General features: G+C 36.0%; 1 protein-coding gene across 5 annotated transcripts in view; it reads right to left on the bottom strand.

Annotated features, from left to right (window-relative positions):
- The window catches only part of QKI (QKI, KH domain containing RNA binding), a 139,520-nt gene that overhangs the window by 26,955 nt on the left and 87,244 nt on the right, over positions 1 to 25,321 (bottom strand). For all 5 annotated transcript variants that reach the window (XR_007375452.1, XM_048937656.1, XM_048937658.1 and 2 more), the window contains exon 4: positions 18,900 to 19,043. Coding sequence is in view for 4 of the 5 variants with exons in the window: in XM_048937656.1 (XP_048793613.1) it covers positions 18,900 to 19,043 (144 nt within the window). In the remaining variant the exon portion in view is untranslated. The remainder of the gene's footprint in view (positions 1 to 18,899; positions 19,044 to 25,321) is intronic.

Raw genomic sequence — 25,321 nt, 5'->3', positions numbered from 1 at the left:
TATTAAAAAATGAAATCCATCCTAATAACTCCAAGCTTTTCAAATGATAATTTCCTTCTTTCCTGCATGTTCACTGCCAATGCCTTGCACATCAATCATTGCAAACTGAATTTTCAGTTTCATTTCAGAAAGATTCTTGAATCCTTCTCATTTTCCCGTTTCTAGATTTCAATCTTGTTCTTCAAATCTTTACCCATAAATCTGTTTCAATATTGTTCAGACTGCAGTTCTCTGAGCACTTATTATTCTAATCCAATCATTATGAGAAAGCATCTCTTTCCATTTAGATACCTGAAATAAGTACAATGAAACTGTCTTTCAGAGATCATAGAATTATCATTTCAAATTCCAGTAGACAAGGTACACACCTGTAAGTAAAAGCGGCTTAAAATATACTCTCTACAACAGGATAAATCACCCAAACCCCTCTTAATCCTCTGAACTGTGGAATCTCATGAATATTCCAAACACCCAAATTCACATATTTTAACTTAATGGATACTTATGCACAATATTTTGCAACAAAAAAATTACTTTCATGCACATAAAAATGATTTACAGAGATTAAAAAAAAAGAAAAAAAAAAAAAAAAGAAAAAAGAACAATTAAAAATTAGGAATCGCACCTAAAAAGGGCTGCAAGTTTTTTGACTCTAAAAGTAAATTAAGAATATTTACTTTCTCTTCATCAACAGGAAGAGAAGTTCTTTTCCTTAAGTCAAAGAAAATATAGACAGCAAAGATCCAAAAAGACTGAAAAGCACAGGCAATTGTGAAATGATTCAAAAAGGGACTTTTGTTTCTAGAATGTGTAGCACTGAGCTCCAGTGTATTTGCACATGGCTGAGTTCAGTAAACAGAGACCTTTAAAAACTGAGGCTGGAATGGGGATCAATCAGATAGGAAACTTACAGAGAGTTATTTGAGTGGAAGCACATACTTAAAACAAAAAGAACGCAACAGATGATGCTAAAATGCAAAAAATTGTTTTTTTCTAGCCTACAACTTCTGGATGATTAGGCAGAGGACTTCTACTGCTGTCGAAGAAGTCAACTGATTAAAAAAAGCGAAAAAATCTCAGCACTTCCGTGGTACTGCAAGTCGATACAACTGGCAATGGTCACAATCCTACTCTGTTTCCTCACTTTTGCCCTCCTGTATTAAACATTATACCCACACCCGAGCCATATCGACATGTGAATCTGCAAAGAATGTTTATTTTAGGCCTGAGTAGTTTTCTGTCAGCTAAAGGGGAGTTGAAACCTCCCCAGCAAGAAGCTGTCAACTGACACAGCTCCATGTGAAATTAGTATTTAATTCTGAAGATCAGCAAACTAATTTCCAAACTAGAAGCATGGTATTGTCTTTTCTAATTGAGGGTGAAGCTGCAATTTACCACTTTACAACCGATTTATCTTCATATTAAATTATCTCAGCTCATTTTTCTTATTTCTCTATCTAACTCATACAATACTTTTCAATTTTATTTTACCAATTTCTCTTTATTTATAGTCATTCTTCTTACTGCCGGTCTTCTGTGGAAGAACACTACTACTGCTGCCTTGACCACTGGTACTAATCACGCTCTTCTTATTGTCCACCTTAAACTATGTGAATTATTCTTTCTCCATTTGTAGATTTGCTATTCTGAAGCAAAGGCTACAATCTCAGCCATTTACTTACTAGTGTAAATATTTACTAACATTCATGTTTTGCAGAGACCTTTGAGCTTTGATGTTTGCACTCCTAAGAAGCACTGAAAGAATTCTATTTTAAATCTCTCCTGAAACATAATCATACTAAACTAGTAATTTTTACATTGTAGGCCACCAACTTTAAATCCACACCAACTACCAATAGTATATCCTTAACACTTAGAAAGCTGAGCACCGCCCCAAAAAACTATTTCTTGATATTGATCTTTCTGTATTATATTCTTCTATATAACTACCGTGAGTGAGAACTGATTTTCTTCAGCCAAGAACTGTATGTCTTGGGACAATGCACTTTATTTTCATGTCTCTGCATGCAGTGTTAATGTTTGCATAACAACATGTAAAGTCTGATTCAGAGTTCAGTACCAGTATGCATACATAGCTTCCACTCCCAAAAAGCTTATTATGAAGTCAGTGACTACATAAAAAGAAATGTAGAAAGATACAAACTTAGGGAATCTAAAGATCAGAAGCCAATGTGACAATGTCCTAGAAGCAAAGTTATATGAAAACTGAATAAAAATAATTTAAATGATTTTATCAGAAAAGAGAGGGTTGTGCCTTGAGAACAAACATGCTACCCTACTAGTCTAGGGGAACTCATACTTCTTTGATTCTCTGGATTTCCAGACCAGCAGTAGCAAGAACCTTAGAAAGCATAACAAACTAAACACAGGGAATTTTTCATAGCGTCCCGCTTCTTCCCCCCTGTATTCCCATTTTTTGGTGCCTATTACCTGGACAGTCCTCTGTGTTCTGCTGCTTGTGAGACACTCAGTACGGCGATGTACCTCTCCAAAATCAGCAGAAAATTTTTCAGGTTATTTCTCTATTATTTAGCAAATAAAATCAGGGTACAGAGAAGCCTGACAAGTGCTATTTTGTTACGCTCATCCACAAAGTAAGTAGTTGAAGTCTGCAATTGTGCTCAGCAGCGAAGCAGAAAGATTTCGCTTCTAACAGTTGGCATCACAAATTCATTCCTCAGTAAGTCCAACTCAGTTATGCCTGAGACAGCATAATAGGCAAGTTGTCTTATACAGAGTCTTTTATATATATCATGCAATTGGATAACAATGCCCAAAGGTTTCTCTCTGCACTGCTCAAGATAAAATACAGAATAAAAAAAAAAACAAAACCCTGATTTCTAACAGGATGAGTAGGTGCATATCCTTCTATCCTCACAATTCCATATCCCTCTCTAGAATGAATGAAGATATGTTACCGATGCAAATGATGAGTAATTTTCAGGTTATGAAAAACCTTCTTAAAACAAACAAACAAAAAGACAACAAAAACCCAAAACACCACAAATCATTACATAGCAATTCTATGTTCTCTTCAGTTTCTACTCATGGAAGAGCTAAGATTATACAAGATCTTAGCAAAACTAAGGTAACACAATAAAGCCCAGGTTTCAGTTATAAATAACTATCAGATATCTTTATCTCGATACCTGAATTGGCAAAAGAAACAAACAAAACCACTGGTTTAAACTGCTCCTGTGCTCTCACTGTCACTTAGGTCCATCTTAGCTGTGCAAGTCAAGCAGAGGATGAAAAGGAAGAAGGCACAAGACTTGAACTAAGATAGGGCCCGAGAAAGACCAGCAAGCCTTTGGAATCAAAATTCAGAAAAACAAGAAAAAAATCACTCTATGAAATTTGAAGACTACAGACAAACACCAATGAGTTTTGCAGAGCTGCTGTAAGGTATTTGTGCTATGTATCTAAATTATGCTAAGTTCAACCCAGTAGTCTGCACTGTTCTCAGTAGCACCACATTTCCTGCACTAACTTTTTAAAAACGCAAACAGTATTCATAGTTTCATTCTCAAAAGACACTTTGCAAACACTTAGATAATACCATTAGAATTTGCTGCAGATCATCCAAGAAAGTGAGGGGAGAATTTTTAAATACATAGAGCCTAGAATACATTTAATATGGGAAAACAATACTTTTAAATGTAACTTGAACTGCTAAAATTCAGAGTATCAGAACTAGCAAATGCTACTCTTGTCTTCATCTAATTTCTTTGGAGATAGTTCTAAAGTTTCATAGAAACATTACCCCGAGGCCACCAAACAGAATTTCAGCTGCATCATTAGTAACAGTTTAAGAATTTGTTAGAACAGAACAGCTGTTCAGTTATTGAATCTATTGAATCACCAGCACAAATTTACTATTTACAGGATTCCTACTAGTGATGTAAGATTCTTATGAAGGTGTTATACTTCTACTGCTGAAGTAGAAAAAGTAAAGTAAAAACAAAAGAAGTAAAAACAAAAGCCTAAGTTATGGACATAACAACAGTTACTGCTCTCGCCTTAATTAGTTCATCCACAATATCTTAATATCGATGAGCTAAGATTTGAGATACATACTTACATAGGGAAGATCACAGGGAAACATTTAAGCATTTAAGTTTAGTCTATAAACCTAATGTAAGTTATTTTTGAGAAAAATGCTACACCAAGTATAACAACTCCTACTATATCAATTTTAAAATCGAATATCCAAGAATTCAAGCGCATATCAGCTTCCCCATTTCCTTCTGTGAGTGGGTGAGCAAATTTCACAGTGGTCAGAAGAACATTAACACATGCTTCCAAACAAATAGTGCACAACACTGGCCATCAGTTCTTACTAGCACAGCTGACTTCTTGAGCACAACTGAAGGTTAAGCAAGCATAAGTGATGCTCATCTGTTGAGGCATTTGTGAAAGCAGAAAGTCCATCTTCTCACATTTCAATAGCATTGGTGCTGACAAGGAAGTCAGCAGGTCAAAGCCCAACTCCCTTCAGAGAGAATGCAAGCCTGAGCTGGGAAAATATTTACATGTGACCTGAAAAAAAAACAGTCTGAAGGCCCACAGCACCTTATTTGTTTTCAAAGGAAACCTTCACTGCCCTCCTCCCCTACCAGAAGCAGACTTGACAAGTGTTGCAATAAATATTACATGCAGAGGAAAGTTGAAATCAATAGCAGGTTAATGTTTATTGAAACAATACAGAGAACCATTTTTAATAGCATTATTTGAAAATAGATCTAATCTAGCAAAGGAAATTCAATTTATATTTAGAGCAATCAGATTTTATTTTTTTACTCCAGAGATTCGTTGCAAACTCAAGTCTCTGAAAATGTGCTTACTGTACTGCATTTAGCAGAAATAGTTTAGCCTTAATAAGCTGATAGTCTGCACAGGAGCATGGATCAACTCATTAAGAATGTAAACAGCTTTCTAACAGTCTTCTTTGCTGTTCAGCCTATGCCAGAGAAAGCAAGGATCTCTCCCCTAAAACCCGTAATTTATGAGTTTATTCAAACTCGCCAAATTGCTTTAAGTAAACGCCTCTTATATTTGAAAATTCCCACGGCAACTCATTTAGTTTGGCAGGAAGGCAGACCCAAATTCAATCCTTTTATCCTCCAGCTAAACCATTACAATGGTAATTCTGCTCTGACACTCTGAAGAGACTGCTAATTACTGTACTCTGGTCCCCAGACAGATTTCCCATTCAGATTAAAATGGCTGTGCAGAGCAGAGAACAGGAGCAACACCTCTGTGTACACGAACGGATGTACGTTCCTGTTACAACTTTTTACTGGAGGGGCTCCACCACTGCAAAGACAAAGCATCTCTACGCAAGGAAGTTTGGCAGAACAAAACATTAGGAAGGAAATAAAAACAAAGAGCAGAACGGCAAAGATGGCAATTCAGCCACCAACTGCAGCAGTTGGTCTACTGAAGGTATTTGATCACCTCACAAACAAAACGAATTTATCTTCTGTGACTTGCTCCCACACACTGGATATAACAATAAGGTTACATAAAACGGTGCTATGTGTTGTGTGTTATACTATTATACGAATGTATAAGTGTCCACTCTCACTGTCACCACAACATCTCAGTTTTTATAAAGCCACCCATGTCCTTTCAAAGCATTGAGAACTTCTTTTCTCCCTTCCTTTGTCACTTTTAATCAGGAAAGTGAGAAGGAAACTGATGACTGATCCCTCATTCATCTCTCCAGCTGTTCCCACTTCCATTGAATGCAAACAGCAATTCAATTCTGAACAGAATAAACATTTACTGTCTCTGAGCCAGTACTAGAAAAGCTTAAGCTCTAATTCTGTCTTCTAAAAAGGACAAGGACAGTGCCATCCCATAAAGTTTTTTTGCTTAGCACTGTGAAGAAGTAGAAATCTTTTTTTTTTGTTGTTTTGAAAAGGAACAAGAATGGGAAGGCATGAGTACCACAAATGGAAAAGTAAGCCCACTGGAATATCTCCATGAAACAAATCAAACAAGATGAACATTCTCCCTGAACAAGTTCCTAGCAACTTTCAAAAGGAAACTAGGAGGAGGGCACAAATGCAATGCATTACAATGGGCACCAACCCATGAATCTTTACATAGACTATTAAAAGCTCCAAATTACAAATCAAAGAACATTGTAACAGCTAGTAAGACGAAAATATGCACTAGTGTAACATTGACCTGACTTATATGTTTGTTAAGCTAAGCATTTGATATTTGTGAAAAAATCAGATCAGAGAAAAGGAAAAAAAAAAAAAAAAAAAAAAAGAAAAGAAAAAAGGTGCAAAATACCACCTTTGGTATGTTTATGTTTTCCACAGATGATCCTGACCTGAACAGCTTTTGTTTCGAAGGGCAGTCAATATAATCCTTTTTAGAAATTCAATTAAAAATTATGCATATACAAAAGGAATCTGTTCACATGAAGAAAATTTTCAGCTGTTAGGAATGAAGTACCACTTCAACTTCATGGGCTGCCATGGGCTTCTGATTGAGGTGGCCAAACTGTCATGCAAGATAGCATTTGTTTTCAAGATTGACTGTCTTGCAACACTCCTTAATAGGGCTTCAGAACTTTAATATGCATAAAAAAATCCATGTAGTGAACGTTGTGAAGACAAAGCTTAATTCTTATACTTAGCATTGCGTTTCCTTCAAATACTGCAGCTGAAAAGATTGCTTTGTCAGCTTCCGCTCAAGAGATCTCCATTTATCTCCATAGGCAAAGACCACTTTTTTCTACAATTCAAATTGTTTTGACATTTTCCTATCAGAAAGTATTGCTGCAGTGAAATGAAATATTTTCATGCTATAACTGCAAGATTACCTTCTAAGTTCTCAGTGTGTACGTACACATTTATTTTCTTTTTTAAACAAGCATTGCAATTTTGGAATGACGAGCTAAAGAGAACTTTACATCCTGTCATATAAAAGTATTCAGTTTTGCTGTGAATGTGTAATTTCAACATTAATCATAATACATATAGTGTAATATATCCAACATATCTTGAGCTATATTACAGTCAAATATGTTATAAAATATATTACAACTGGAATATGTCTGTGAGAAGCTTAAGAAAATATAGATACTAAATCAGAGCCATGTGAAAAGAATGGCATGGTGTCAACAAATATTTTATGGATGATGAAATCAACTACATGCAATGCTTTCTAATTCAATTTGGGGGAACACAACTGAAGTTTTACATATCTCATGGTAAGGTAACGGTCAAGAAATCATTTCTGGGAAAAATTCTCCATGGAGCCATCATGGCAAAAACATTCTGTAGCAATAATGCTCAAAAATCTGAATCAGTTAACACTAAATTTAAACTATTCTGGGAGGGGGTTTTTTTTGTGTGTGTGTGTTTTCTGTCCCCCATACTTATGCCTTTTGCAAGTTGATGTCTTTACAAAATTATCCATAGAAGAAAACTCTCTCATGTAACCTCCAGAAACTGAAGCTAGGTAGCATAAAGACGATGTACTCCTGTTCCTAACATTATTCCAGAACACAATTAGAGCCACATATGTTTTTTCGAAAGCAGTCTAGGAAATCTTCACAGATCTTACAATGAAATAGTTTTCTAGAATTAGAAAGTCAAAACAATGTAACAAATCAATAATATTATATTTTTTACTTCTGAAAACAAAAAAAAACAAAACAAATTTCTGTGAATGCCAGCAAACTTCAGAAACAAAAAACAGCTGAGCTATACTGAGACAAGAAATGCCATTTTTATCTTAAATGGAAGTTATTCTTGAGAAGAGATTCAATATTATAAATAAATTAAAAAGGAAATGTAAAAAAGGGATTGGACATACATCAGATTAGTGATAAAGAAGAATAAGTGCAACTACTTTTTATCTTCCAAAGGTCTATTTAGAAATTAACAGGACAATCGTAACAACTGGAGCATACTGACTTGTTTGCATATTTAGAAGGATATTCTGCTGATGTGAAACCACCACTGCTGCACATCATAGCACATGGTATGTTGATACTTAGGACAGTCCCCACCTCCAGGATCAGAAACTACAGCCTACACTCGCTTGCTCTCTATGGGCACATATCATTTGATCTTAAGCAAGTTTCACCTTCCAGAGGCAAAAAATATCCTTTGTACAAAGAAGAAAGACAAAACTGCATCCCTTTGCAATCACTGTCCAGGATTTGTAGCAAACGCGAAAACATGGAAAGTTGACTTTCCTTCATGAATCATTTAAAACCTGGCATCTGATATCACGCAAGCGTATTGATACCAAGAGATCTGGATCTCAGAATCAAAACAGCTGCTAGTATTACTGCAAGATTCCTTGGATGTTCAGTGGTATAAATCTGCCCTGAGAAAGAAGTGGCAAAACCACCATGAATTCCAACAATGGTTTCTGAATTCCGCATATGGAAATTTCATTTTTAAAGCAAGAAAAAATATATTTTGTTAGCCTTACTAATACAGTATGCTTGAAAACAAAGAAAGTTTTGAAAATACTTACTAAGATATATGAGAAAAAAATAGTAGAAAACATGTAATTTCAGCAATACACAAGAAAAATGAACTCGACAAAGACTTAAAAGCTTCTCACTAATTGCTGCAACCCAAGCAACACCACTTTCCAGTAACATTTCATCTTTCACTTTCCAGGACAGTTTGCTAGTCCTAAGTTTAACTTAAAAGTATGTTATTAATGGCCCAGTCCAATTGACTATTTTAAATAGTTAGCTCCAATCTCCTACATCATGCTCACCTACGTTTCTTCTGATAAGAGAGTCCAGAACATTCTTATATTAAAATCAGCCTATAAGCAAAATATTAAAGAAAATCTCATTAGTTCTATACTGCATGCTCGAGTATTTTCTGTACTGTTTAAAAGAACACATTTTCTACTGAATAGTAGTTGGAAAATCCTGATCACTTTCCCAACCATTAGAATTTTCTGCAATCTGACATCAAAATAGCATAATGAAGAGAAGCTTGATGAGTATAAATCATCAGTCAGCATTAAACTACAGATGTTTGTATAACAAGCTTTATTTTTGTATAATCAGAATCTAGATTTCAAAACTAACACTGGCAATACAGCATACTTTAAATAGCTTGAAAAGGGAAGCACTTACTGGTTACTTTACTTTTACTGCAAATAAAAATCTTTGCAATTCCAAGATCCTTCCAGAAAGCACTGCTAACAACACTTGTACATAAAGCAATCTGACCTTCTTAATATTCCAGCTTTATTTAATCAAAAATGTGACAGAAATGCAGGACAGCAGATCTCTACACTATGTCTCTCCAAGAACCACAATCCTACAAGTAGCATTTCTTTCACTTAGGGTAAACGCAAGGCTGTGATTTCAAAAAAGAAAACCAGCTGAATAAAAAACACAACTATCGATACTCAAGATCAGAACATGTTAAAACATGTACATGCAAAGTTAATATATACATATGCATTTATGTATAAAACTCAAAATTCTCTCACAAGAAAAAGTATAGTCATTTTGAAAAAAATTTCAAATTCAAAAATGTGAAGTCAAATAGGAATCTAAAAGACTAACGGTCACTAGAAATGAAAGGTAAGAAAAGCAATGCATCTTTACACAGAATCACAGAATAGCCAGGGCTGGAAGGGACCTCAAGGATCATGAATCTCCAACCCCCCCGCCACATGCAGGCAGGGCCACCAACCTCCCCATTTAATGCTAAACCAGGCTGCCCAGGGCCCCATCCAATCTGGCCCTGAACACCTCCAGGGATGGGGCATCCACAACCTCTCTGGGCAGCCTGTTCCAGCACCTCACCACTCTCTCTGTAAAGAATTTCCCCCTTACATCCAACGAATATCTCCTCTCCCTCAACTTAAAACCATTTCCCCTCGTCCTGCACTTATCAACCCTTTCAAAGAGTTGATTCCCTTTAGTTTGTTGAGTTTTCTTACCACCTTTAACGACACAGATAGTATCACAGCTTTATAATATACTCCCCACATAAGGGAAGAAATACTTCTGCAGATTTTATATAGAGAATATTTCAGTTCTCAGGGACCCTATGCCCAACCACTTCAGAACTAATGAAAATTTAAAGCCTATTATTAACGGCATTGTCCAAATGCCTCCTGAACACCGATGGGCATCAAGCATCAACCATCTCTCTAGGAAGGAAGCCTGTTCCATTGTTTGACCACCCTCATGGTAGAGGAATTCTTTCTAACAACCAGTCTAAACCTTCTCTATCAAAGCTCTGGGATATTCTCCTGCATCCTGTCAATAGTTTCCAGGATTAGAACCCAGCATCTAATTCAGTTCTTCCCCTCACGGAGCTGCAGAGAGCAATGAGGTCACTTCTCTACCTCTTCTTCTCCAGACAATCCCAGTGCCCTCAGCCTCTCCTCACAGGACATGCTTACCAGCCCTGTAATCGACTTTGGTGCCTCCTTTAGATGCTTTCAAAGACCTTAACATCTTTTCTATATTGTGGAGACCAGAACTGCACTGATATTCAAGGTGAGGATGCACCAGCACTAAATATAGCGGGAGAATCACCACTTTTGACCGGCTGGGTATGCTGTGTTTAATCAGTCATAAAATGCAGCTCACCCTCTTGGCTGCCAGGGTACTGCTGACTCATGTTCAGCCTGCTGTCAAACAGCACCTCCAGATCCCCTGAGCTTAAAGAAGGTTTTATATGAAGATTCAAGCATACAAATTCTGTTCCAAGACCATCAAAAGAAAAAGAAAAAAGAAATGGAAGGAAAGCAGTACACAAGATGCACAGGAAGAACACTCAAGAATAAAGAAAATAAGGGGAAAAAATGGGACGAAGGATGAAAAAAGAACAACAAAATGAATTGCCATCATAGATCAACTCCATCACAATGACATCTACCAAAACTGAAGAGATTAAGTACAGTTTCGGGAATACAGAGAAATCATATAAAATCTAATTAGTATTCCCAATCAATGCATAAATTTGCAGTGGAATTGCACGCGTCTACTGACTTTTAGGCAAAAAAAAAAAGTTTTGTTTCTCTTTGGGAGGCAATTTCATTAATTTCCCAAGATCTTTTCTTGAAATAGCAGTCATTTGTTTTTCAAGTTACATACTATGATACTTTAATAACAAATAAATAAAAATTAAAGAATAAACAGAAGAAGATAGCATAGAAGATAGTACCAATCTCCAATTGGTACTTTGAAAAAGTATATTTAAAAATTTGAAAATTTGAAAAGTATTATTTAAAAAATAATACAGTTAGTATTCAATACTAACTGTAGGTACGCACAATTAACTGATTTTCCTAGGTTCTATAAATCATGGAAAAAGTCGGGAAGAAGTTTCAGATTAACAGCTCGATTAAGATAGTTAGAAATAACTGATGGAGAAGCTTTCTTCTCCAATTAGTGTAAGAAAAGCCTAGGAAAGACAAGAATCAATACATACAGCTACTCAAGTTATAATCAAGTTATAATCTAATTCAACTGGTTCTATTTCAGTAGATGTATCTGATCATGACTACACATCAGAATCTGTAAACATAAACCCTGAAATGTATCTGCACATATCATCATAAATTTACATTTACCCTTTTGTTATTTTTCCATCTTTTTTATTTCCATCCATACAATTTCAAAATTATCCTAATAAATAGTATTAGCCTTCCTCTTAGTACTATGAAGTTCGCTTCAAAGGAGTTGAGGAGTTTAACAGATTACACAAGTTATAATACAATTAAGCTACAAATGACCTAGTTTTACTGCAGTAAATATAGCCTGAAAAAATCACTACCATTGACAGACACCTTTTGGATGGTAACAAGATACTGGTCTACAGAGTTTCCACCCTGTATACAATGATAGAGAGAACTGTTTTCACACTTGCAGCTGGCCTGAAACAATTTTTCTTTAATAGTCAACACTAGGAAAAGCTCAAGCATTTAACTGCGCAGTGACAAGTCAAATAGAATACATGAGCACTTCATAAATTAACTATCTTAGGAGTTCCTCTTTCTCATTTTTTAAGACTGAAATTTAAAAACTTTCAGAGCAGTAAGAATGCTAAAGTGCATGCCAGAATTTACTTACAGACTGCTCAACATAATTAAATCTGTGTTGATATTGTTGGTAAGTTATTGAAATTACCAATACTGGACACCAGTAGGCTTTCCCTTTTTTTTTTTCTTTTTTTTTTTTTTTTCCATTATCATACTCTGTTATACCACATTTCTGATTATTTTCTCATCTGCAGGTGAACAAACACACAACTTTATGCAAGTCTAGGTATACCCATGGTTGGCTTGCTGCAATCCCAGTTTTCCCTGTGCCACTGTTCTGGTTTGCACAGAATTAATTTTCTTCATTGCTGCTTACATGACACTATGCTTTGGAATTTTTGATGAAAACAGTGGTGATAACACAACAATATTTTAAGCTGTAGCAGAGCAGTGCTTATAGAGAATTAAGGACTCTTCATCTTTTCATGCTGTTCCAACAGGGAGGAGGCTGAGGTTGCACAAACAGCTGGGTAAGGACAGAACCGGGACAGCTGATCCAGACGGGACAAAGGGAGGGATGTCCCATAAGATACAGGGTCATGCTCAGGTGACCCCATGAGGAAGGGGGGAACATGCAGAGTGATGGCATTTGTCTTCCCAAGAAACCATTAGGTGCGTAAGCTGAAAGCGGCTTAACAACTGCATGATGATGAGGAGAAGCTAAGAAACTCCTTGTTCCAATTTGCTTTATCTAGTCAGCTGTCTTTATCTCCACTTATGACTTTCACACTTTTACTTTTCCAGTTCTCTCCCCAGTCTCACTTGGGGTGAGTGAGTGAGTGGCTGTGTGGTGCTAAGCTGCCTGCCAGGGTTAAACTGCAACATCGTGGCTGTGTTCCCATTCCATCACCTCTGTCAGCGCTAAAACAGAACTGATCCCACAGCAAGTCAGTTAATCCAAGGTTAAGCAGTTCACCAAGTGGACACACTAAACGATCAGACGAAGGCCAGTACCTTCTGATGTAAAACAGGAAACAAGAACAGCAAATCATTGAGGAATGGCAGGACTGCAGAAGTCCTTGGTTCAAAATGTCATGGAAAAACGACGTCTGCCTCATACTACTAAAAATAATACTCTATCACTTCTCCTTCACATCAAAGTCTACCACTTCTTATTTAGCTGGCCAATCCCAAAAGCTCATCTGCTTCATTATGTTACCTACTGAGTTTCTCTCTGGAAGACATACATGGCATGCATTGCTTAAGACTTGTATCTGAATCAACAAAACAGATGTAGTGAAGGAATTTCCCAACTGTTTTTGAAATCAGTGGTGTCCTTTTTCTGCTACTTTTATCAGTTACTCATTTTGTTAACTTCAATTGAACAAGCAGCAAACAGTAAAATGCACAGCACGACCAACATTTCCACAGACAGACTACAGAAGGCAATGCTATATTCTCTCTTGTGAAAGCAAAAATATAAAACCACCATAGCATGCAGGAATTAAATAGAAAGAAATATTCAGGGAACACAAACTTGCATGCAGAATTTATTGTTTTGGATTTTTTTTAGAATGACTAAGACAAATGAAATCTCTTCCCAATATCATTCAAACTTTAGGTTTCACTAGTTGTAGCTACCAGAGGGGAAGTAATGCACAGCATTATTATGATATCTTCCTCCTATTTTTTTTCTTTTTTTTTTTTTCCTTACTCAAGCTAAGGCAGGAATAAAACTCTTTCTACTACATTGAGTTTTTGCTTTCAAATTAGTTCTTGGGTATGGAATCCAGCACACATAAATGCCAGGCTAAAAAAAAAACTGAAAACTGAAAATAATTCACCAAAATTTGCAACTACACTTATAATGAAAGTATTAGAAATTGCTTTTTTTCTTCTTTGTTTAATAGAAAGTCCCACTTCATCACATTTGCTGAAGGCAGTCTGGGAAAGAAATGCTTTAATGCTTTTAACTAACCCAACTGAAAACAGCAACGTATTCTGCCAGTACTGTTGCCCCTTTATTATATTCTCTCCTGTTATTTGACATATAGGCCTGTTTGTGACTAAAAACAGAAACATTAATGTAACATTTCTAGTAATAAAAAGTAAACAAGGAGGACAGTCAATATTTATATACTAAACATGACTACAAAGGACATTCAAATTTGTAGAAAACCCATGCAGCATGTAACACATTAAACCAGATGAAATACTGTAATGTCACTTTCTGCTGCTGCTTTGATAAGGAGTATAGCCAGCATTTGGAAGAAGTCAGTCTATACGTGAAATCCTTTTATGTTAGAGCCAAGCTACCATGGAGAAAAGTTACTTTTTTTAGCAAAACAAGTCATTCCGTATCACCATGACAGGCTTGTACTGTCTTTCTCTAACATTTCTTCACAAGGTAAAGCAACAGACATTGAAGAAGAGACTGCATCCCATTTAACATAGATATTTTTGTTTAACTACTGCGTCACTAATGTTTATTTTAGTAATGTCTGTATTATATCTTCATAGAAAGCTCTACTTTGCTGATGCTTTTGTTGGCATAATATGCTTCAAGACACTGAACATAATGAAGAGTAGCAAGTTCTCAAAGTCCACGTTGCTTACAGTGATTTGTTATTTCATTTTTTATTCAGTTATTTTTCATCAAAGAAACAAGATGGCTATCTTCAAGATGAAAATCAAATGCTATTCCTCCAGATTTCTTCCCAGTATTTCATTTACTCTAAACATTTTTTTTGCATACTGAAAGCAGTATCATCAGCATGAGCTTCTCTTGTTTGCCATGATATAGAATTAGGTTGGAACTTAGTGAGGCCATTTTTATTACAGCAGAGGTTTTGTTGTTGTTGTTGTTTTTCCCTGAAAACAGCCAGCATTTCTTATTGTCCCGGTTAACACACCTTCTAAGTACTCTGTTCCCTGCTTCTATTTTCACATTTCTTGTAGTACTTTGCACTTAACCTTATCAGCCCCCTAGGCCAAAATAAATTCACCCAATAGTAAAACCTTGACTCAACAAGATTCAATCAATCATTTTCAGCAACTGCTTCAGCCTCTTGGGCAATTTTCAGGTACTTCCACAGCTGTTCTCATTCTGATTTTTTTTTCTTATACTACCCTACTATTTGTTAAGCATAGCTATCTTCTGTTCTTTATGAAAATATTTTAAAGAGAGTGCATGCTTTTAACTACATTATTTTCCATTTCCACTAATGCCTATTTATTTAGCCTACAAAACAGCTTACTGAAAATAAGCAACTATGATACTGTTAAAGGACAGTAACGGCAATTAATCCATCAATCTTTACTTCAGCTTGGTACTTCTGCTTTAGCATTTGAGGCTTTGCAGCTCCACAAGATTTTTCTGAAACATGACCCAGAAACTTACAATTAATTTCCAATTTCTGCTTCTCTATTATTAATCCATTTGTAACTCTTTATGAACGTATTCTGCAAATATTCTTTGTGTAGAAAGCTTTATTTTGCATTGTTTCCTTACTCCATTTTTAAATGTATCGGCTACAAGGTAAGCATCTAGTACTACTCAGGATGAATTACCAAATTTAATAACAAAGATACTTTTCCCCATACTGTACAGCTAAATTTAATGATGTTCAAGATTGATAAGTCTAAAAACCTCTATTACAAGCAACAGCCAAATGTACTGAAAAAACAATACAACCTTCTATTAAACGGTCTTTCCTATCCATTACAAATTTGAAATACTGTTACAATAGTGGCAAGTAAAGTATCCAGTCTGAGAGGGAGCACTCACTGTTTTGCAGTTGTCTTCATACAAGATGAGGAACAGCAACTAAGTAGAACTACAGCTGCCCTTATACACTGATCCCAGACCGAATTAGAGTAGTGTAGTAGAAGCCACTCAGACTCCTCTTTCAGGCTGACAACACCAAGATTTTCTCCTCATAGTTGCCCTCTGGACCCTTCGTGACCTTTGCAGCACTACTCCGGACACTAACAGTTGCATAGCTTTCTTATATTGTAGTGCCCAAAACTTCACACAGTACTCAAGGTGAGGCTGCACCAGCACAGAGCGGAGCAGAACAACCACTTCCTTTGGCACACATTAATTTGGATGCACAGTTTTACATCCTTATGTTGTGGCGCCTACACACAGTGCTGGAGGTGAGGCTGCACAGCACAGAACACAGTGGGATAAACCTCTTCCCTCTCCTGGCTGGCAGTGCTGGGCCTGACGTACCCCAGGATACAGTTGGCCCTTTGGGCTGCCAAGACACACTGCTGAGTCCTGTGGAGCCCCACTAGTGACCGGCCACCAGCTTGACATAACCTCATTTACTGAAAATCTTTGAGCCTGAACCATCAGCCAATTGTTCACCTATCACTTTATGTTTTCGCCTAGCTGTACAGTTTATTCAATGCACCGCAGAACACAAAATAATTCTGAAGGAGAGGGTCTTAGCTGTACTGCCCAGCACCCAAAATAATCATTTCACATTTTTAATAGTACGATGTAATCACCTGAGATACACAGATGAAGTATGACATCTGTCCCCCTTATGTAAGACACAACTCTGCACTTTTTTTGTACTTTCTACAATTATACAACCCAGACTATCTTTTGTCTATCGTTTGAAAGAACTACCCATCTTTACTGAACTCTTGCAAATAACAAATAAACACTCAAAGTTCTAAAAATGAGGAGAGGAAAAATCGATAACCTGTAGGATCCACATTAGAAAGGGACATAAGGACAAAACAGGTCAATGTGTTCCCCAAAGACTGCACACTGCTTTATTCTTCCTGTTTTTCTTTGGAGAAAAACATGAAAGAAGCAATACTGTAAGATCTTGCAGGTACAGATAATGACCAATATCTCACTGAAGTATGGAAAAAGGAAAAGAATTAGTTTTTACAGAACTTGAAGTACAGCAAATAAGTATCAATTTTCATTCCAAAGAAATGTAAATTTACTGGAAAAAATAAAAATGTTGGCCTTTCTCCTCCTTTCTCGTAATGGAGAAAAATGGCTCCTTCAGCCAATTTATCTGAAGCTATCCTTTTTATTTCTTAAGATAAATTGTGAAAAGGAGAAATAATAAAATCCCATCCACAAGGAAAAACATCAGTAGCAATTCAGATTTTTAAATATGAGAAGTAATACTTTTTACTACTGAAGAAGCCGTTTTTCCCCCAAGTACTTTCAAATGAAAATCTGTTTTAATATGCCTATATCTGTACTGTCACTACAAAATGGAACTAGTTTTTTTTTTATATATTGACCATAACAGATTGTTTGAAGAAATCATATCTACCACAAACGTGCTTTTCTAAAATGTATCTTAGAAAATGAAAACACTGTCAATTCACAGTAAGAATGAGATTAAGTTTATCTCCCACATAATCTCAAATTTCAACCCGGTTGGATGAAAAAAAATCTTTTTTTTTTTTTTTTTTCTGGAATCAATTTTAATCCTCTGACATTTTTTGGAAAACAATACAGTTGCAGATGTTCTATAAATTTCCAGTTTTCTATTCATATCTCTTGAAGAATGTTTGGAACCTTCCAATAGCCAGAATTTGCCCCACCGTAGAGTTAGCTAGGATTTCTTCCTTCTTCTGTTTGGTGTGATTACTTAAAAGGTTTCTGGTTTCTTTCATGTAAGTTTTCAATTCACATCTTTCCATCCTAAAACAGAACTTTTCAACCCTCATATTGCCTGAACCCATTGATTGTGCAGCTGATTATAATAGCAACTGAACAGGCACACTAGGCTGTAGCAAAAAGCAAGTATATACCACATCAATCCTAATGCTGTATATCTCTTCAATAAACGGATAGATAGATTCTGAAGATCTATATTTTGTTAATTGAAAAATTAAGGTTCTTCCCTGACCTTTGGTAACTTCTAAACATGTGTTCTGATTGTTTTTTATATGGCTTCTGCTTACCACAAGCTTCCTCACAGCCAGCCTCTACTAACATTCACCAAGCACCCAAAATTGTTTGGTCATTTTAATACCAAGTATCACTCTCCTTCACACAATGAACTCATTTTTTCCTCATGAGGCAAAAATTTCCTCCAATTAAAAAGATTCCATTTATTTTTATCATGATAAAATGACACTAAAGTGGTGGTAAAAATCAGTACAAGATGAAATAAACTTGCATGGAACGCACTATACTGCCATGCTGAGTCATCTTGTCTTGAGTGAGAATACAGAGCAGGCCTGAGAATGATAATTCTGTTCCCTGAAAAAGTTAAAGCCTTTTAAGATTTTCAACTTTTTCAACTTTCAAAAGTTGAAGTCATCTAGCTAGGCAGAAGGCAGTTAATATTTTCAGGGAATAAAGAAGACAGACCATTTTCTAGCTCTAGAATATTTATTTTTCCTTACTATCACTTATGGCAACGTTGTAATACTGTATTCTGGAGGGGTTTTATTCTTTTTGGAAAGTGTTTAATACAGTGATCTGAGAAGGCATGCCTTCTTTTCTTGAAGTATCAGAATCATCTCAAACAAACAAAAGCACATCTTACTTTCAAAGCCTTAAAGCAAAACATCCTTATATTGAAAGAAGATAAGAAATCTAATGTTTGCAGCAGCTCAGTGCGGTTTTACAAAGGTTACAAGAATTTTCTATATGTGTATTTTGAACAGCTAGAAAAATTAACATCTTTTAAAAGAATCATTCTTACCCATGGAATAATTTGATCGGGGTGAGACTTTTAAAGATCATTACTGTATTAGAAAATAATACCTAAATTTTACTTTAGGGTATTGCTCGGTAGGTTTTCTGTTACTGCTAAAACAATAATTATTTTTCAGGAATAACTCCTGGAAATGTAAATCGAAGACTTGCATACACAAATACTTACTGCAGGTATCAGTAACTTTTTCACTTCTTCAACAGCCCTCTTCAGTTTTATTTCTGCTCTGTTCTGAGCATCCTCCACAGTGATTAGTACATGCAAATCTTCATTCAGGTGTTCCCAGTTGGGCTTGCCTCGGTTCTGTTCTTCCTGAAATACAAACCATAGAAGCTATGAAGCACTGCTACATTCTGTATAAAAAAAAATTTAAAAAAAAAACAAAACAAAACAAAAAACAAAATAGATAAGTTCATTTACGTGAAAAGCACAAGCTGTATTTTCAACAAAAGACAGAAGAAAGGAAAAGTCTCCTTGATACGGAGACAGAAGAGACAGAATTTTGTAATTTTGTTTTATGTGATTATTTAACAAGAACTTAATTTTCAAAATATCTTTTAGAAAATGTTTAGAGGGTTTTTGTGTTTTGGAACTGCTTTTTTTTTTTTTTTTTTTTTTAAGATGACTTCAATTCTGAACAGTATCTTACTCAACCTAAGGAACAAGAACACAAGAACACAAAGTACAAGAGAAATACTATTGCTTCCATTATTCTCTTCAGCCTTTCAAGGGTTAAACAGATGAAACATACTTCTAAGTTAAGAAACCCAGTCTTTTCAGGAGAAGTGAAAACAGGCGCCATACACAGAGAGTTCATTTGAATCTTCCCAAAGGATGAGAGTGCAATTCTTCAGAGTCAAGGACTGCTTTTCAATACTCATGCATGAACAGTGAAAAAAAAACAAACAAACATGAAAAAGGGAACTTAAGTTGTAATTTTCAAAACATAACTACACGTAATGGATGAAAGGAGAGAACGAGGAGAAGGTGACAAGGCTGCTTTAATCCTGTTCACAGAAGACCACATACAGGACAGTCACCATTATACTGGTGCTCTGTTACATCACTGGCATTAATAATCTCAAAGATGAATCTTAGTAGTAGTTTTAAAGGAAGAGGAAGGCATGCTAAACAAATGTATTTTTTTTGTAAGAAATACTTTCTAAGCAACAGATATCAGTATATTTAACTTACATATTCTCTTATCCATTCTTCCAAAGACAAAATTAATACAACAGAGAAAACTTTCCAACTCCATTTTGATTAAATAGTGAAGCCAGCTAAACTTAAATATAACAATATTTATAATTTAAGAGAATGTGTTAAAAAAAGCCTCCTTCTTGTAAAAAATAACTACAGCTCACACTTTAAAAAAAAATGGAGGAAAGCAACGTTAATTGTAAAATGTGTCTTTTACCCTAAATTTAATCAAATTTCCTCCAGGAAATCCAAAAGATTTAATAGCAGCAAATACATGCAGTACTTTATATTCATAAATACCTGAAAGAACATTCTAAGGAACAGTGCTCCATCTTTAATTCAGCTGCTTTAATTCTGAAATGTTTTGTGGAATAGACAAGGACGAAGATGGAAAATCGTGAGAAGTATATGGAAAATTTATGTAAAATAATCAGTACTTCGAAGTCAATTTCCTTTTACTATACTCCGTGTAACATGCATGCATACGCACAAGTTCCCATTATCAGTCACTACAATTTTTTTTTTCATTTTATTCATTTATTATAAGAACAGAGACTTTTTGATTAGTTTAGAAATGTCATCTCAGGCAGTTTTTTAAACAATGGTAGTAGTAAATATATCTCTGTGAATTTCAGAAGGTGGAAAAAAAAAACAAAAAAAGACTTACTTATAAAACAAGACCTGATACAAAGTTCAGGTGAGTTATAATATGCTCCCTGCTGGAATTTAATCTTTTGAGAAACTATCTTACCACTAGATATTCTGAACTTATTTCACTCAATCATGATAAAAACACCACAATCACGACCTAAACAATTCCTTTTTTCAGTTTTTTCAAATCACGACAAACTTTACCTATATGAAGCAGTGCAAAGTGTTAATGTTAAAATTAAGATGAATCAGATAAGGATCCTAAGTAAGCAGAGCGATACAGCAAAGAACATGCCACTCTCTTCTTGCATGGATAGCTGGTGAACTGACACAGTGGGAAAGGTATTGGTACGCTACTATATTAAATGCATGATAAACTGCACAACCAGCAACTCTCAGAAAATATCAGAACACAATGGACAAATGAGGAGAGTTTTCCCTACATAAAACACCAAGTTCTCTTCCTAAAAAAGAAGGAATGGCTAACCAAGGTTTCAGCTGAAGACCAACACAATAGCAGTGCACAACATAGGTATACAGAAAGGGGCCTGCAGCACTCCAATGATTTCTTTCACAATGAGATCAGAATGGTACAAAGTCTCACTACCTTTAAGCAAAGGAAAATAAAATGTACATGGTCCCAGTCGATGCATGCCTGTATTGTAACCTTTAGACTCAACAGACATTCTTCATTACATTATAGGGTAGTCTGCCTCTCTTTAATTTGGTGTTTAAATATTTTGGATTAACAAAGTCTCAAGTATTGATGCTGTGGTTCAAATTACTCTGTTGTAGTACGAACAATTTTCTGTTGTTTTTTTGTTTTGTTTTTAAAAAGAAGTTGCATGTAAAACAATACAGAGATGATACCATTAGGTATCACAAAGACTTACACACCCCCAATTTCTTTTTAAGTGGAAAACACTTTGTGTAAGTTCAGTAATCACAGGAGCTAACAGGTCAGATCTCACAGCACAGTCATACAAACACTTGTTAAGATAACTGAACTAGCATAGAGCACTTACAGCTATTTTACTATGACCATAAAATATTCCAACACACTAATAAAAGCCTTGCTGCCATAGAGAGCACAATTTCTTAAATCAAATGGCAAACCTGTAACAAGGATTAAGGAGAATGGAAGCCTACGCAGTGTATATCGAATACACAATTAGATACAGAAAAGAATACTTGGGAACAGGCTTCACATTTATTCTATCTCAACATGCTTGCACTCAGACTTCCACTGCTCCCACTGTGTTCAACAAGGCTTCTTTCCTAGTAAGTTAACAGTTTTGCAAATATCTGTCATCTGTTTATTAAAAATTGAGTGAAAAGTTATGTAAATGGCTAGATTTCCTTGGTTTGCTTTAAAAATCAAAACTAGAAAATTCAAATATCCTCTAAATCATTCATTCCAACTGAGTCAGATCCAAAATGCACAGTTTACAGTTTAAAGCTACAACTTTTTATGCTACCTTAAAGCCCATAGGAATGATCTGGGAAAACATATTTTCTTCCAAGTAAAACACTATAATTAAAACTTCTTTATGTAACTAGTTTTGAAAACACCTTTTTTCAGTCCTACAAAAGGCCAAACAGGTAAATTAAATATATATGCAACTGTGCAGGGAAAGTATCTTTAATATCCAATTAAGTAGAGTCTGAAACTTACTGGTTTTGGATGGAAAAAGATAAAATGATAACCAGAAGGGAATGACAAGGGGTTACTGTAGAAAGCATCGTTGTTTTGGTTGATATGGAGTTAATTTCCTTCCTTCACAGAGGCTTACACGATGCTGTGCTTTGGATTTTTGATGAAAACAGTGATGATAACACACTAATATTTTAAGCTGTTGCAGAGTAGTGCTTATAGAGAACCAAGGCTGGGGGTGCACAAGGAGAGGGGTGAGGACAGAACCAGGACAGCTGATGCAGACTGGCCAAAGGGATGCCCCATACTATAACGGTGCCACGCTCAGTAAGAAAAGCCAGTGGAAAAAAGAAGAAAGGGAGCAACATTCTGAGTAATAACATTTATCATTAACCGTTATGAGTGGTGAACTCTGCCTAGAAGCGGGTAAACATCTTACAGCTGATGGAAATGTAGCAAAGGAGCTCCTTGTTTTGCTTTCCTTGTCCATGCAGCCTTCATTTTATCTAGTCAAATGCCTTAATCTAAACTCGTCAGTTTTCATACTTCACTTTTCCAATTCTCTCCTCTACCCTACTTGGGGAGAGAGTTATCTCAACGCAGCTGGCTGCTGGGATTAGAACCCAACGGAATGAAATCACAAATGATGGTTATCTTCACTTTGACTTATAGCTATATCTGATTGTTTCATGGCGTCACAGGATGAGATAAGAAGAAACTCCTGAAAACCACCCACTCCAACCCCCTTCTCAGGGGCAGGGTCAACTAGAGCAGGTTGCTAAGGACCAGGCTTTGAGCATCTCCAAAGCTGGAGATTCCGCAACCTCTACAAACAACCTGCTCCAACAGGTTGTTGACTGTTGACAGCAGTCACGGTAGAAAAACTTTTTCTTATGTTTAAGTGGAATTTCTTACATTTGGTCTGTGACCATTGTCTTCTGTCTTTCAGCAACACTGTCAAGTTTGCCAGATCTGCCTAAATAAAGACTCATATGGATGACAGAAATTGCCTTGAGAATTACTTTTGGATAAAACATTCATTAGCACAGCAGGAAGGCCATGTGTGTAGAAGAAAAAAATAGCACCAAGAAAATGAGAAAAAAGGAACAGAAAAAGTAAATTGATTACATATATGCAAAATTGCATAATGTACACAATAAGTAATTTACAGCATGCATTCCTGAAATTGTTTATGGAAGAATTATACAGGAAAAATGGAGGTAAAGAAGATGCAGGAAATTACAGTGTAAAATGATGTATGCCACAAGCTTTGGGAACAACAGTATTAGAAGAGCTTAATTACAGCCCAACTATCCTGTCTGCTAAATTAAAGAACATTAACAGTAATATAACTGGCAGATACAGTTTCGCTGTGCTCCTTGTCTGGCAGAAATTTCACTACCCTTAGATATAAATAATAATTCCATAAACAGATTTTATTTTCATTTTGCTGCCTGTTGAGTGTATGCTTATTATCCCCAAGGTACTTGTATACAATAATGGACTTGAGGAACCTGTTCAGTATTTAACTTGCTATTAAGGTCACTGGGTCAAGTAGTTTGAAGAAAAAAAAAAAACCCAAACCAACCCAAACATCTTTCTACAACTCCTTGAAATTTAATTCCACAGAAATCAGTCTGAGGTACTCTGGGGAGGGGGTGGGGGGAAGGGAAGAGAGGGGAGAAGAGATAATTAGTTCTGTTGATGTTCATTTGCATCTAAACAGCCAAGCTTTAATCGTAATTTGTTCCATGATGAGAAATAATGACATCCAGATTCCTGTTGATTTCTGTCCCAGGAACAGAAATAACACCACATGCAAGTTTGCCAGGATCTACTGAACCAATATGATGCTGAAGGTGACAGTTCCTGGGACCACATCATTACCAAAGACAAGACATGGTGTCACCACTACAAGCCCGAGTTAAAATGGCAGTTCATGAAGAGGCAATGTGGATTCTCCACCAATGAAAAAGTTCAAGACACAGCCCTAAATGGGCAAAGTGATGTGCACTGTCTTTTGGCATAAGAAAGGGTTGATCCTTCTTGATTTCCTGGACTCAGACAAACCATCAACTCTGTCTGCTACAGTGCAACGCTGACTAAGCTGAAGAATCAAACTTCCAGTCAGGCCAGAGAACAGGACAATCTTTCTCATACATGTTTTAAGATTGTGGAGCACATTGCTGATATTGGCTGGACTGTTCTACCACGCTCACTCTTACAGTCTGGATTCGGTGCTTTTTGACTTCCATCTGTTTGAACTGAAATATGGATTGCACAGTCAATATTTTCACAGCAACAATGCCATCAAAGCAGTTGTGAAAAAGTGGGTCATCTCCAGTGGTACAGATTTTTAGAAGTGCAGCAAAACTGCATACATAGCAGTGGTGACCATGTTAAAGAATAGGGCTTTTTGGAGCTGACAATTTGCTCTGTCAAATAGTGCTTTTGCATCTACTGTTTCCAGGTGAAGAAATAGGAGGCAGTACTTTCAGACTGACCCATGCAAGCTTACTGTTAGCTAAGCAAAAAAGGACGACTGAAAAACTTGGCACATCCCTTCCCCTTATGCAAGGATGTTAATCTATGCCTCTCCTCTATCCAGCCAGCAATTTTCAAATACTTTAAAACCCCAAAGAATTCTTCATTTCTGTCAAGTTTAACTGAAATTGTTCAAGATAATCAAACGGTGAAGGGGAAAATATTTTGAGAAAGGCAGCACACACTCAGAGAATACTTCAATTGAGAATGTTTTTAGGTTTCAGACTTTACTTCTCACAACAAAGTCTCCAAATCACAGTATCATCTCATGAACTAAAAGTAATTAAAAAACAGAACTGGTGAAGCAGAATATGGTCAGTTCCAGCTGTCAAAATGCCGCTAAAGAAAAAGGAAAGAAACACTGAAAACAAATACTTTCTGAGTTGTATAGATAGACTGGGATATATTAGTCAGACAGCAAAGAAAGAACATGATCCACAAAAAACAAAGTTTCCCACAAGGCTTTTATTTTCTTTTCAGAAAGCTATGGACCATAGCATTAACTCCCATCCTGTGCACTTTTTCCAACATAATGCATACA

The sequence above is a fragment of the Lagopus muta genome, chromosome 2, assembly GCF_023343835.1.
Source record: "Lagopus muta isolate bLagMut1 chromosome 2, bLagMut1 primary, whole genome shotgun sequence".
NCBI lineage: Eukaryota > Metazoa > Chordata > Aves > Galliformes > Phasianidae > Lagopus > Lagopus muta.
This window is presented reverse-complemented; position numbering and strand designations above follow the sequence as displayed.